Source organism: Pyrus communis, chromosome 3, assembly GCF_963583255.1.
Source record: "Pyrus communis chromosome 3, drPyrComm1.1, whole genome shotgun sequence".
In the NCBI taxonomy this organism is placed as follows: Eukaryota; Viridiplantae; Streptophyta; class Magnoliopsida; order Rosales; family Rosaceae; genus Pyrus; species Pyrus communis.
Genome location: NC_084805.1, coordinates 402586 through 418663, shown reverse-complemented (window position 1 = coordinate 418663; position 16078 = coordinate 402586). Strand labels below are relative to the sequence as shown.

The 16078-nt window shown below is 36.3% G+C and overlaps 1 protein-coding gene across 2 annotated transcripts; it reads left to right on the top strand.

Moving 5' to 3' along the window:
- Positions 1-4979: 4979 nt before the first annotated feature.
- Positions 4980-13949, top strand: LOC137727973 (SCY1-like protein 2 A). Of its 2 annotated transcripts, none has more exons than XM_068466836.1 (14): positions 4980-5730; positions 6627-6731; positions 7065-7175; positions 7621-7803; positions 8098-8224; positions 8789-8850; positions 8978-9064; positions 9341-9427; positions 10067-10180; positions 10478-10606; positions 10994-11056; positions 12043-12204; positions 12338-12456; positions 12610-13949. In XM_068466836.1, exons 1-14 carry the CDS (start codon positions 5236-5238, stop codon positions 13550-13552), a joined length of 2787 nt encoding a protein of 928 aa, XP_068322937.1. In that variant the 5' UTR covers positions 4980-5235; the 3' UTR covers positions 13553-13949. The 2 variants fall into 2 exon arrangements, with proteins under 2 accessions (XP_068322937.1, XP_068322938.1); XM_068466837.1 differs by having other exon boundaries at positions 5615-5734.
- The last annotated feature ends 2129 nt before the right edge of the window (positions 13950-16078 follow it).

Here is a 16078-nt window from a genome sequence, read left to right as displayed (position 1 = left end):
ATCGCATAGACCACTTTTATTGACCAAGAAATTTCATAGACCATAATACAGGTTGCGTGAGCAAGCGGAGCATGTGCTGCAAACAATGCTAGCTGTAAAGATACCTTTTCTGGTGTGTGGTTGCTGCATGTCTTTCAATTGGACTCCAAGGTCCAAAACTATACTCGCAGGTAATGCCAAACCACATCGAATTTGAATTTCTTGTGTCAATGTTGTTGCGTACATTAAGCCCTCAATTGCAACTGTCTTTTAGAAAAAGGGCTTGTAACTCATTTCTTAAAGAGCGTTTTACCCTCCATGTATCTGAGGTCCCACAATTGGATTCCCTTTCTTTCAGTATCACTTTCATCTCGATATATAAAGCCAACAGCCCTTTTTGGGGTCATGGGCTTCACCAAAAAGTTTTGGACAAAAATGCCTTTCAAACAAAAAACAATACAAAAACAACCCAAAATAATGCAGGGGCATTTTCGTCATATAAATAATGTTTTTTAATAATTAATTCTTTTTGTATTATTTTTTGTAATACCTCACAATAGGCTAGCAATAATGTTGTTTAATCAATTGTTTATTAATATTATTTTCTCTTTTTTAACACGTTCAAAACATCTTAAAAGGCGTGTAATGCAGGTTATAAAAAAGGTATTTTGCACACGCATAATAATGCGATTCAATTAGTTGTCAAATAATTGTTTTTCTTTTTCTTTTTTTGAACAAACGATATTACCTACACTAAGAGGGAGGATGTGGGCTTAGCCTCATAATAGGTTAACAATAATGTGATTCAATTAGTTGTTGGGGTATTTCGTCATATAAACAGTGTTTTTTAATAATAATTCTTTTTGTATAGTTTTCTTTTAGTACCTCACAATATGTTAGCAATAATGTGATTCAATCAGTTGTTTATTAAATATTATTTTCTCTTTTTTAAACACGTTCAAAACATTTTAAGAGGCGTGTAGTACCGGTTATAAAAAAGATCTTTCTCACACGCATAACAATGTGATTTAATTAGTTGTCAAATGATTGTTTTTTTTTTTTAAACACACGATATTATCTACACTAAAAGAGAGGGGGTGGACTTAGTCTCACAATGGGTTAGCAATAATGTGGTTCAACCAGTTGTTTATTAAATATTATTTTCTCCATTTTTAAACACGTTCAAAACATCTTAAGAGACACATAGTGATGATTATAAAAAAAAATATATTTCGCACGCTCATAATAAAGTGATTCAATTAGTTGTCAAATGATTGTTTTTTTTTCTTTTGAACAATTAATATTATCTACACTAAAGGGAAGAGGAGTAAGCTTAGCCTCACAATGGATTAGCAATAATGTGATTCAATTAGTTGCAGGGGTATTTTCGTCATATAAACAGTGTTTTTTTAATAATAATTATTTTTGTATAGTTTTTTTTAGTACCTAGCAATAATATGATTCAATCAGTTGTTTATTAAATATTATTTTCTCTTTTTTAAACACGTTCAAAACATCTTAAGAGGCGTGTAGTGCCGGTTATAAAAAAAAATCTTTCGCAGCGCATAATAATGTGATTCAATTAGTTATCAAATGATTGTTTTTTTTTTTTTTTTTCACCAACAAACGATATTATCTACACTAAGGGGGAGGGGGTGGGCTTAGCCTCACAATGGGTTAGCAATAATGTGATTCAATCAATTGTTTATTAAATATTATTTTCCCTATTTTTAAACATATTCAAAACATCTTAAGAGACGCGTACTACCAGTGATAAAAAAGGCATTTTGCACTCACATAATAATATGATTCAATTAGTTGTCAAATGATCATTTTTGTTTTTGTTTTTGAAGAAATGATGTTGTCTACACTAAGGGGTGGATTCATCTACTTTGATTGGTTTATGAGGGGTTTCTTCTAGCATGATCTAATATTATTCATTTACTTCAAATATTTGACTTTCTTTTTATCATAAAAAAAATTATTGAAGAAATTCATGCATATAAATGCATTTACAACGTGTAAGTCACGCGTAGCATGCCGTGATTCAAAAAATCTCTTCTGCATGCGCGCGTGCATGAAGGCTATTTTATATTTATATAAAAAAAATAGTATGTTATGCGAGTCCCTCTTTGGATATGGGTGGATTTGGATTTGGTATGTTTGAGGATTTTAGGCCAAAACTCAGCTCAATAAAAAGCTCATCTCACAAGTAACAATTCAGGTGGAAAACAAAGAAACTTACAAGATTAAGTGGAGAAGTTTTGCTTTTGTGGAGGAATATTGAATCTGTAAAGAAAAGAAAGCATTCCATGAATTCAGATACTTTCCTCATGTAAAGTAAATGCACGCCTTTGTCAAAAGTTTAGTACCAGTCTAGTGAAAATATTTGCAACCAATGAAACCTTGAAATTTTGATAACTCTAGTAGTCATTGTTCGGGCTAGATCTGTCCCTTGCACAACTCTTATGGGTCTTGACTTTAGGACAAGGTTTGCTGCTTGGTATACTACAATATGAGTTTGTTATTAGTTTGAATGGTGCCTTTGTGGGGTCTTTGTTAGGCCTTGAGGCTCACAATCAAAACTAATATGGGTATGAGCGTGCCACGGTTATTTTTGTATAACAAATTGTTCTCTTTAGTTATTAAATGGATTGATTACTTGCGCCACAAGTTATTTCAACTTCTTAGTTCGATTAGATTGTTTACAGATGGGTTAAGTCTGCATAAAGTTATTTTTTCTTGCCTTGTAAACAAGGACTTTTATTCATAATATCATATGTCCAATTAAAGGGAGTTCAGGGCCCTTCAAATTATTTCTTTGGTTATAGTTTTAGGTTAACAATAAAGAAACAAGGTTAATTAGTATAGCAAGATTAATCATAGATATTTTTTGAATGAAAGCAGTCGAAAATGATATAGGATTCAATGAAAGATGCATAAACAACATTTCTACTTTATGTAAGTACAAACAAAAGAGACTCAGGCAAGATTACAACCTTGTCGGCAAGGTTCGTCTTCTTGCAACCACTTCTCTTTGTGTTTTACAGGGGTTGAAGTCTTGGAGAATGAAATATAAATCGAGTTTACTAAAGAGATTCGATACTACAACACAAGGAAAGGTAGCAGAGCTTCTAAAACTTGACAAAAGATGACTTTCTATGGTGGACCTGCGACTAAAAGGGTAAAGTTTAAACAAACTAAAGCTTTATGTTTCTTGCTTGTTGGAGTGCAGAGTTGAATGTCTTTTGATTGATTGGTTGATAGAGATCTTCCTTGTGTCCTTCATTGTTTTTATAGACTTTCTAGCCCGACTGTCCAAGTCTTCCCTTTTGGTGATGGCTTCCAGAGTATGGTGAGTCATCAACTACTTTTGTTATTTACCTATTCATGCCATGGAAAATTACTTTTTGCTTGAGGTGAGCTGCCCTCTGTCACTTGTCACTTTTCACATAGGCTTGTTGCCTATTTCTTGGCAAAAATGATTTTCAGTTCTTCTTGGACTGCTAACTGTCTGAGCCCAATCCTCCTTCTACTTTTCGTGTTATTAGGCCTTTAATCGCACTAAACCCAACATTGAATATCCACTCAAACAGTCGTTTCAGATTTTATTGCCAAACTTTGTCTGCAACTCAGGATGCTTCTCAAATGACTCATTTGCATTCATAGTTCTCATCTTTTTCGTTGACATGAGAGCATCCAAAGGTAGAATTCCCTAGAAATGACTTCAAACTCTGGTAGGGGCAACAACTGTGAGGCCAGCTGGAGAAAACTTTCATGGAAAGAAGATCCCAAATGAAAAGGTGGCTACTTGATCTAACATAATCACATACCTTTTTTTACTGCAAATAGTTGATGAGCATTTCCACCAAATGCGTGTATCTCATATCGCTTATATCCACAAGACAGTAATAGCTTACATTGCAAGTTTGCAACTCTAAAAAGTTGCTTCTTCATTCATGAGTCTTACTTAATATATCCACGCCTGTCAATCAAAAGGTTTCTTGACAATTTGACTGTACTAAGGTGGTGTTGCCTGAGCCCCCCATTATGACCACTGAAATTACTGAACCGCATCATGCCTTTGGTTTATTTCTTTCTTAAATAGCACACGTCATGTATGATATCAATAAATTATTAATGTCATGTACTGCACTGAAATTACTGCATTATGTGTTCAAATCCCATGTCACATGTTCCTAATCCATTTTCCCACACAACACCTTCTCAGGGGCCAGCCCTAAAACTAGCCTGATGGCAAGTTTTTTTTTTATATTTTTTAACAAACAATATTATCTCTACACTAAAGGAGGTGGGGAGTGGGCTAAGCTTCATAACGAGTTAGTAATAATGTGATTCAAATTTGTCTTTGCTGATGCTTATTTGCATTTTTTTTATCAAAAAACTAGAATTCAATTACAACAAGAAGCCACGATAACACCTAATTCCAATACAATACGTCCTATCTCGAACGCGAGTGTCCTCAGTCCTAAACTAGTGACAACAAACAAGGAGAAAATTGTCACTCAGTACTACGGTTTGGTGATATTCCTCTTCACTTGGAAGTGAGAGGTTTTAGGTTCGAATCTTGTGGATGGCGAATTCGATACCAATTAAGCTGCTTATTGTGTGATTTTGTCAAACTTTCTATTTTCTTAATGTAAAAATATCGATGTACTTAAAAAAAAAATAATATACTTAAAAAAAAAAAAAAAAAAAAAGAAGAAGAAGAAGAAACTAGACTCCCAAATAACATGATTTCATGAGATTGTCTTTTGAAGCGTATTTAAATGGACCAATTTCCCAAATAACATCATATCATTGATCCAAAATTACACTTAACTTGCTACAAAGCCCAACCCACCTACCGACTATCCAAGTCCGCTGGCCGCCACGTGTGAATCAGTCATCACACCTAAATTATCAGAAACAAAATTAATTAGCCCAAGACAAGCCAACTGAAAACAGCAACAAACTGCCCGCAGAGAGAAATTGTCCAAACATAAAAAATCATTTTTAATAAAAAAATATTAAAAGAAAAGAAACTGCGCTGAGAGAGGGAGAAGAAACCCACAGCGATGATCTGAGGAAAGCTTCCAAATTCCCTCCACCGTCTCCCCCGTCGTCGTCAACCCTAAACCCTAGACTTCCTTCCCAATTCCGCCCATCACATACACCTACACATATCACATATACGAACACTTCTTTCATGATTTAATTTGTATCATACACATTGCAATTCCCATTCGTCCGAGCATGTCTCTCAACATGAAAACCCTAACCCAAGCCTTCGCCAAGACCGCTGCGGCCATCGAGAAGACCGTACAGACCACGGTCCAGGAAGTCGCCGGACCCAAGCCTCTCCAGGACTACGAGCTCTTTGATCAGATCGGGTCAGCCGGACCGGGCCTGGTCTGGAAGCTCTACTCGGCCAAGGCGGCTCGCGATTCCACGCGCGCGCACCAGTACCCCACCGTCTGCGTCTGGGTTTTGGATAAGAAGGCTCTCTCGGAGGCGCGCCTGCGCGCCGGATTGACCAAGGCGGCAGAAGATGGGTTTTTGGAGATTATTCGGGCTGATGCGGCGAGGCTGGTGAGGCTGAGGCATCCCGGGGTGGTGCACGTGGTGCAGGCGCTGGATGAGAACAAGAATGCCATGGCAATGGTGACGGAGCCATTGTTTGCGTCTGTGGCAAATGCGCTTGGGAATGTGGAGAATGTGGCTAAGGTGCCCAAGGAGCTTAAAGGAATGGTAGGTAGGCTCTAGTGGGCTTCAATTGTTTCTGTCAATGCAGGTTTCGAGTTTCGATAGTGTAATTTTAGTTATTTAGTGAATGCATGTTTGGATTCGTATCATCGTATGCCAACCCGTAATTATTGGAATGTAGTTCAAATCAGTGAAATGCTTGGTTGGCTTCAGTTTCTTTCATGTGGATCAGTAAAGTGACCGACTTGAATTCGAATGTAGCTGTGTGATTTTGAGCCTTTTGAGAATGATACATTATTGGTGTTAATAAGCGGATGTTCTGTAGAACAAGCAAGTTGTTTGTATTCTGAATACGATGTGCTCATTCTTGTCTCTAGATCTTTGCCCATTTATCAGAAATCGGGGAACACATCTGTTATTATTTTCTCTAAGGCATCTTAGTTTTCAAGATGGAGGTCACTGCTTTTGGCGGTTTGCTTGTATTGGATAGGCCAAGCTATTTGACGCTTAGCTTTCTAATGCTTCTTCAGAGTTATTTTTTGTCTTCCGTATATCTCATTGTCCAATATGAACTCTCGAACTTGAAAACAAGTTTGGATTTCTGCACATTGATGTTCAATGCATATCATACTTATTTTGACTGGGGAAATCAAAATGCTATGAGCAACCTCAATACTATTGGGATTATTATGTCGAAATTAGTAAAACAAATAACAGTAAATTTGTTGGTGGTAAAGTAATTTTTTATAGCTAATTAAATTGATCTAGTTGTAAATTTTGTAATGGGCTAGAAATTTTCTCTTCCCCAAGGGGAGAATGTTCTGGAAAATATTCTTCTGCGGGAAGTGCATTTTCTTTAGTCAATCTCCCATCTGTCATATGCTATGTTCTGAATCATATTGAGATATAATAACTTGTTCAAAATGATTTTTGCTTTGCAGGAAATGGGTATATTGGAGGTGAAGCATGGTTTGCTCCAGTTAGCAGAATCCTTAGACTTTCTCCATAACAATGCGCGTCTCATTCATCGGGCTATATCACCTGAGGTTACAACTTCTTCTTTCTTTGTTCTCACAACATTTGAAATATGTAGAAGTGAAATTTGTAAAAATTTAAACTCATTTGTAGATGTTTTATCTCTGTTTATCTGGAGGCTAGAATATCTAGCCGATTAAGTTTATTTCTGGTCCATGTTAATGGGGAGATATATTTACCAAGGAAAAGACTACTTTCTCATTTTATTGCTTGATCTTTATGAATCAATCCCTAACCCAATCTAAGAATCATGTTTCTTGTCAATTAGTATCATAATTGTCCTCCAAGTTAGAGGTTCATTGCATATTGAATATGTCAATTTAATGTGAAACCTATTGCTGCAGAATGTCTTTATTACATCAAGTGGAGCTTGGAAGCTTGGTGGATTTGGTTTTGCAATCTCAACAGATCAAGCCTCAGGAAATATGACTAATGTTCAGGCATTCCATTATGCGGTGAGTGAAGCCTCTTTTGTAATCTTATTATACAAAGAATTCTACTTCACCTGCACATTTTAACAATCATGAAAATGTGCCATTCTGTTCTGCAGAAACATTATTACTACACATTTGGTTTGTAGATATCTCTTATTATAGCATTTACGTTCTGCATGTACTTACATTTGTGAATCTATGAATGTCTTCATTTTCTTCCTTGGTCTTTATCCAATTGTTTCCATCTATGCAGTTGCTTTTGCAACGACCTTGAATTTTCTATTCCTGCACACCAGACTCTTGACAAATAGTTAAGAGTTTAGCATTTTCTTTATGATCAGTATGATGCTTTCATGTGAAAATGTTGACCTTCATTTTTTAGGTTATTAAGCTTATTTATATCCATTGCGAATTCCCCATGAGCAATATCTGCCTATCATTAACTAATTTGATATGGGTTGCACAGGAATATGATGTTGAGGACTCTGTGCTGCCCCTTCAGCCATCACTGAATTACACTGCTCCCGAAATTGCTAAGAGCAAAGCATCTTCAGCCGGATGTTCTTCTGATATTTTCAGTTTTGGTTGTCTTGCCTACCACTTGATTGCTCACAAGCCTTTGCTCGACTGCCACAACAATGTCAAGATGGTAACCTTCATTCAAATTCTTCACTCTTTCATGCAAATGCAAGTGTTTAATTGATAGCTTGTTCATGTATGGAAACACAAAAAGTGCTTGTATGGTATGCTCATCTCCTTTAGCAAGGATCTCCAACTTTTAGCTGTTGCTTCCTCCGCACGTACAATAAAATAGGTCATGGAAAGTAGGATATGTGTACTGGTCTTTAATACTTTTCTGCATTTTCATTGAGTCATCCTCATCCTTGAATCTATGATTTTGTGTATTAGTGATATTGTTAATGCTGAAGTTTTTCTTTTGCAGTATATGAATACCTTAAGTTACTTATCTAGTGATGCCTTTTCCTCTATTCCTTCGGAGTTAGTTCCTGACTTGCAAAGGATGATTTCTACAAATGAGGCTTTCAGGCCAACAGCAATTGAATTTACAGGTAAATCATTGAATGTAGGAAAACATTTCTCTGCTTCCTTTCAATGTAGAATGTAGAGACAGAGAATAAGGATGATGTGTGTAAAGAGACAGAGAAGGATAAGGAGTGATAAATCATGGTAAAATCAAGTATGTATTAATATTCAAAATCTCAAAAACTATTACTAGGAACCTATTGATAATTTAATATAAGCAATCCAAGATTATTAAGAACTTTGAAATAATTAAACCGAGTAACTGAATTTCCAGGTTTTATTGATTAAAAGTTAATAATAATAAAATATCTAAGCCCACCATCATTCGTACAAATAGAAGGCATGAGGAGTTCGGGTTGTTCCTGTCCTGAATCCTGATACATGAAAATCAGTCCCAAATCTTCGTGGAAGCCAAAAGTAATGTAGTATTATGGTTAGAATTCGTTTGGTCCTATATGTATTTTTGTTTTAATCTCTACAGTATAAAATTTGTACACATTTGGCCAGGTTATTATTGTTTTGTTACATATGAAGTGCACTTTGATTGCTGTTAGTCTCATACTCGGGTTTGTTATAATATTTGTTTGCAGGTTCTGCATTTTTCCGGGATGACACTAGGTTGCGTGCTCTTCGCTTTCTCGACCACATGCTTGTATGCATTTGTATTTCTGCTTAATAAGTGCATGCTTCCAGGATATTGTTACCCTAGATTAATGTCTTAAGAAAAAAAAAAAGGGCTTGAAATCATAAATCATTTTTTATTTTTTTTTCATTTGCAGGAAAGAGATAACATGCAGAAGTCTGAATTCCTGAAAGCATTATCTGATATGTGGAAAGATTTTGATTCTCGAGTATTGCGATATAAGGTTTGATTTATGTTTTGAATATGTGTTTGAATTTTGGAAACAAAGATTAATGAAAAGATCTCATGATTATTGAAATGAAAACCACATGATGGTTTTTGTTTTGGGTTTGAGAAAGAAAGATCCCCTCAGGTATCTGGTTATGCCTATTGGTAATTTGTATTTGACTATATTGGATTTCATAGTTTTGTTCAGCCAACTGCTGAAGATATTAACTATCTTCACACATGGACCACTTGAATGATTGAACATGGTCTCGTCTCTATTATGTTTTTCTAGGTACTGCCGCCGCTTTGTGCAGAACTTAGGAATTTGGTTATGCAACCAATGATTCTGCCCATGGTTCTCACGATTGCAGAGTCCCAGGTACTAATTGCTTTGCCTTTGTGATTGGAATTGAGTCATTGGTATACCTACAAAAAAATGCTTTTGTGAATTTATTGAGCTTTGTAAATGATTGTGAGTGTTTGTAAACTAATCATACAAGGCTCGTTATGATGTCTTAAGATTATATCATAATTCCGAGAAAAAAGATGGTAGCAATGACGGATGCTTTTTTGCGGGTAGTTTAGGCAGTTTGGAAAATTTTATTTTTGTCACTGTAGTTTGAAAAGGTAGCCTTGTCCATAGCGTGCATATATGATGTTTTTCATGTAAGAAAATATTGGTTTTCTGTTAAAAGAAAATTGTTGTCAGCTACCCTTGTCCAAACAATGGAAGGGCTAACTGAGCAAATAAGGTGTTCCCACAGAATCACTCAAAAGGTATATGTGAGCTTTTGAAAAATACAAGAAACAAATATGTGATGATCTCATAAAAACTGTGATGATACTTTATTTTTGAAAACTGGCACGATTATTCACATGCACGCGCGCACGCGCGCACACACATTCTAGTGTTTGAATTTATGCACATCATCAGGTGAGAGTGAATGCTTTACATTTCATTACCATGATTTGGTTTTTCAATTGGATTAACTAAGTTTATGTCTTCAACATAACGTAGGATAAGAATGATTTTGAGTTATCAACATTGCCAGCCCTTGTTCCTGTCCTGAGCACCGCTGTGGGAGACACATTGTTGTTGCTTTTGAAGCATGCAGAACTTATAATCAACAAGGTAAGTGAAAACAGTATGCTGATTCTCTTATTTGGTAGTTTAAGATATTATTGCATTCTGTGGTTCAATCCCTGCACTCTTTGTGTACTGTGGATGTTCAGTGCGTGGAAAGGGGTGCTGATTCCCAGACATAAAACCAGAAAAAGAATGTGAAGTTAGTTTCTATATTGATACATTAGGCTAATTGTCGTGAACCTTTTAATTATATCTGCCGGGTTCCAGTGGATTACTATGTTGCTAGTGGATGCTTTTCTCATTATTGAGTTATACACTTAACCTATTATGTTTTTATTTTAGACTATGCAAGATTACTTGATATCACACGTCCTGCCCATGATTGTTCGAGCATATGGTGATGCCGATGCTCGCATACAAGAGGAGGTTTTGAGAAAGTCTTCTTTCCTTGCTAAGAAAATTGATGTTCAGGTGAGTATGCAATTACATTCTTTAGAAGAGCGCACACACACATAAACATTATTCTCGAAGCAATGAAAACATTTGTTAATGAGTACTTCAAACAGCAACCCAACCCAAACAACACAGGACTGAATAAAAAAGTTTAAATTCCTTTCGGTGGAGAACAGAAGTCTGCAGTAGAAATTTAATTTTGAATGCTACTTTTGAAGATGTGTTACAGTTGTGGATTATACCACTGGCTTTTTTTCCATAATACAAAACTGTGTTTAGCACATGGATGAAGATAAACAAAAGCTATATTTCAGCCATGTAACAGTTTTATTATCTTTCTTCTAAAGGAACATTTTATGGGACAACTACTAGTATTTGTTTGTCTTATATTTTCATTCTTTCCAGCTAGTGAAACAAGCTATTCTGCCTCGTGTTCATGGCTTAGCTCTTAAGACAACTGTTGCCGCGGTATGTATTGATTGTTTTATTGGCTTTCTTTTCTTAAGTTTAATTTAAGAACATTCTCATTGTGCATTCATCTTAATGACACCCTACTGTTATATTTCTGGCTCTGCCGAGTTCTCATTGTGCATCCCTCTTAAATGACGCCCTACAACTCTCACTTCTATTATATTTTATTTCTGTTATGCAGACTAATTGATTGTACTTGGCACTCGATAATAAAGAGTGATTGACCTAATCATAGCAAGATGGAATTTTAAATCACACGCTTTTATTTTGTGCATCGTGTGCTAGTTGTATATTGCATCCTCATATATGCCCCTGACATTTTGCATTATTGATCCTGAATGCTGCTGGAATTATTTGATTGAGTGATTGTTACATCCTAAATTTTTATTGAAGCATAATTATTTCTTTTGTTGAATTTGCACAGTATATACTGTTTTTCTGATTCCACTAATTATTAAACCATTTGATTGTTTGCCCATGTTTCTTCTGAGGAAATTGACTCTTCAAACTGCCATTCATTAGTGAACATGTAACTTAAAAAAAATGGCGTGATTCGGCATTGTGAAAATTATAGAGGAATTAAATAATAATGTGGGAGTCACCCTGCAATTCGCCTCGTGAATCTTTGGCCTGAGTTGGTTTCTCCAATATCTTCAATTTGTGTATATTTCTTGGGACAGTGGAATGCTTGTGGCCGTGAATTCATAAGAAACTAAAGTACCAAAACACAGTTTTCTTTAGTTTTTCTGAATTGACGGTCAGTAGTATGAAAGTTCAAGATGAATGAACTGAATGTTGCCCTTTTTTTTTTTATTGGTAAGTGGGTTCAACTGTAGCTCTTAATTCCATGGGACTGGTAGTTCGAGGTGGCTCTTGAATGAACGTCACTTGGGTGAATTTTTTTTTTTTTTTTTTTTTTTTTGTTGTGGTTTAACCTTAATGTAAGAATTGGACGTGAATTTCAAATGTGCTTATTTTGGCAGGTGAGAGTCAATGCTTTGCTTTGTCTAGGAGATTTGATTCCTACACTCGATAAGCGTGCTATTTTGGAAATTCTGCAAACAATTCAGCGTTGTACTGCAGTTGACCGTTCTGCTCCTACCCTTATGTGTACTCTTGGGGTGTCAAACTCAATTCTTAAGCAGGTAACAGTTTCCAATAAGGAATCTTGTTCTGGAGTCGTTTTATCTGCTTCTGTAGCATTCTACCCTTATATTGCAATGTATTATTACAAAGTTGGAAGATATAATTCGTCGTCGTTGCTTTTATGATTTTCAGCATGGGGTAGAATTTGTTGCAGAGCATGTCCTCCCACTGCTGATACCTCTTCTTACTGCCCAGCAATTAAATGTTCAGCAGTTTGCCAAATACATGCTCTTTGTCAAGGATATTCTGAGGTAACGTGTTGTGCTTCTTCACCCCATTAATGTCTGCATGCTTACATGCATTCTTATCAGTTTCAGCATTATATAATTCTTTCTCGCGTTTAGTTTTTCTAATATTGAGTGTTACTCTCCTTTTATGTGTTGGACCTATTGGTTTTGTGGCAGGAAGATAGAGGAAAAACGAGGAGTTACTGTGACGGATTCTGGAATTCCAGAGGTAAAACCATCTCCATCTGCCAATGGGCTCCACTCCCAAGTCCCAAGCAAAATTAGCGGAAATGTTGCCACCGCTGCAAACAGCAGTCCGGCATGGGATGAAGATTGGGGTCCCATCAGAAAGCAGCCCTCCAATTCCCTCCAAAATTTTACAGATTCCATTACCTCCACTTATCCCACTCTGGGTAATGAACCAATTCAAGTAACTTCTTCACAGCCAAATTCGTTGTTGCGAACTGCAGTATCTAGTCAGCAAACACCCGTGTCATGTCCCCCAGTTGATATAGAATGGCCTCCTCGAGCGTCTTCTGGAGTTAACCCTGTTGCTGATGCTGAGAAGCAATTAAATGCAGGAACCTCATCCAGTTCCAGTTTTGATGACATAGATCCTTTTGCTAACTGGCCCCCACGGCCTAGTGGCCAAGTAAGTGGAACGGGCCTTTCCAACAATGGTACGATAGAGTCTCCCAGAAACAAATATGGTCCTAGTTCACTGTCCAGTACATCAAACAGTATGAACCTCTACAACAATAGCAATGACGGTTGGGCCTTTGGTACTGGAAGTTCTGTTGAGCAAATAGGACTTAATCAAGGCAATGCATCAATTACTGGTGGCTTGGGTAGCTCAGGTTTTAACCCCCAGAGTTCTATTGGATTTATGAAACAGAATCAACCGATGTCAGCTTCAAATGCTTACACAGATAAAAAATCAGCTGATCTTGGGTCCATATTTGCTTCTGGAAACAATGGGCAGACAGCACTTAGGCTTGCTCCTCCCCCATCAACTGCTGTAGGTCGAGGAAGAGGTAGAGGGAAGGGTGCTAGTTCAGTGTCACGCTCCAGCCATGCCAAATCGGCAACTGAACAGCCACCCCTTTTGGATCTGCTATAAGCTTAATGCATGGTTTGTACCTTCATTAACGTTGGATGTAAAAAGGGCAAAACAAAAGATTTGGGAGTGGCCCATGTGGAGTAGGCCTGCCTTGCTGTGTGGAGAGATTGATTTTGTAAATGGTTTTGGGATACAAGTGTCGTATTTGGAGCATGGGGGAGTGACTGCAGCAGCTCTCGGGGATGGCAAGGTTTGTTATGTATTGGTCTTTTCTGTGCTTAGTTTGTATTTTGTTGTGATTTGGCACCAAATTTTGCATTGGTAATTTGAAAGGTTTTTCGGTTCAATTATTCTGGGTAGTGTATTGTTCGTTGCAGGCCCAGCTTCAATGACTGGGTTTGAAATCAATAAGAGACATTGTGGGTGGCTAAATGCTAATGGAATTTTGCTGCTCTGATATGATTTTGTAGTCACCGACTCATCGCCAAGCGCCTATTTTACTCTTTCCGTTCATTTTTTTTTTTCTGCTGTGGGAAATTGTTACATGAGGTGAGAGATTGAAAGTGGTTTTATTGTGGTTATGGTAGTAAACACTCAAGTGCTTTGAACGCCTGCATGACAAATCGCATGCAGGCATGATTTATCTAGTTAAATAATCATTAATCAACCAAAGTAATGCATGTTACCAAGCCTCATTTCAGACAGGACCTTTGTAATTTGCTTCTAATGATTTCCAAATGTCAGATATGGGTTAGAGTTCGGACCTCTATTTTTTTTGAGCGAGATTCAAATATAATATAAAATATCATGAAGAGATTCGAACTTGAATACAGATAGAGAGTCAATTTGATTAGGCTAAAATATGTCGTATGTTCACAGACAAGTGTTTTGAAGCACGACCAAAGGAGACCGCTTATCACCTGATATTTAATCAGTTTTGTGAGAAAGATGGAGGGCCACGTAGGCTCTGTCACGATTTATTTGAAAATGTCCAAGTGGTGTTTGGGTTTCAAGTTAGTGAAATAGCAAGTAGAGTGTTTGACTGGTCTGGTACTGTACAACTACCCACTTCTCCCTTTCTGTTCAAACTACTACTTCAAAATGTCTACAAAAATAGTAAAATACATTATAAAACGAGCTTAGTCCTAAAGCAAAGGAAACAAAGTAGCTAAGGAGATCCCCATCAAGTTTTAAAGGTGTGATATCTGTACACCATCTTATAGTGTTACAATTTTATTTATACTATAATTCAATATTGGTGTTTAGTTTTTATTTTTTTATTATTATGTCCTAAAATACGACGAATTAACTTTGACACCTACTCGTATATATATAACCACGCGATAAGCATTTTAGTCCCGCACACAAAACTTTATCTGAGAAACTTAAGATTCAAACAAAAGCGACACACATGGGAAGACATGACGAAAAAGAATTATGAAAGTAATCGGCGCCTATTTGTTAGCGCCATCCGCGGGGTTGAGGTTGAATGACTGACGAAAGGGGCGCCATTAGCGCCTCCACTTTCCCTCATCAAACGGACAAAAAGAGGAAACACACATGGATTGGGATGTGAATGGAATATTGGAAAATGCCGGGAATTTCAATAAAGTGACCATTATTTTTACTCCATCGTATGTGAATTCTCTGCCTAACCCTAATCCCCTCGCACATGACCCTAAATCAGGGACTCTGCTTTCTCCCTCCACGAGGCATTTGTACACAATTGCCACACAAAAGTGAAAGATTTTTCAATGTAATCGGTACACGGAGTAATACATCACGTATTCGTATACTCTTAATAATATTTCAGACACATTTAAAAAAAAAAAAAAACTATATATATGGCCATTGGACCACTGGTTAAGAGAAACTGGGGCCAAATGCATGCCATGCATGATAATGATGTTTGTAAATTTAATCATAGTTAATGATGGTAAAGTAGTGGTTAGGACTTAATTTGGAGTATTGATAGGAATTCATCTGCTGATTTAGTTACGCTTCAACAAATTATTATGAATCCACATTTTATGCTCAATATGGTGGGTTACCATCCGAAACAAGGGACAAGATCAAATAAATAACATGTTTGACTGCATTAGTGTTATACTCAATTTCTCATAGATTTGGAGTAGACTAATTAATTAGGTGATTTTGTTAAAAATAAAAATAAATTATATATTCATCACACTACGAACAGATGGGTAATAATGACTTAAGTTTTGTTTTTTTATACTACAATCTTTTATTTAAAGGTAGAATATTTACACAGTAAACCAATCAAAATAATTAAATTTTGAACTCAGTATCATAACGATTCTCACTTAAAATGCATAACGAGGCATAGGGCCTTACTTTTATGGTGCGTGCTTGAAAAAGAAGATCAAAGGTTGATTAAGATATATTACTTTGCAACACGAGCCGCCGTTTTGTTTCTCCTTGTAAATGTTGTTTACTTCTTTAAGGTAAAAAAAGGAAACAAAATAAGCAAAATATTATATTTCATTTAATTAAGATTACTGTTTAGTGATATTTATTTTCATTTGTAAGAAAGTCTTAATATCGAATTTTGTGAATAATGAATTC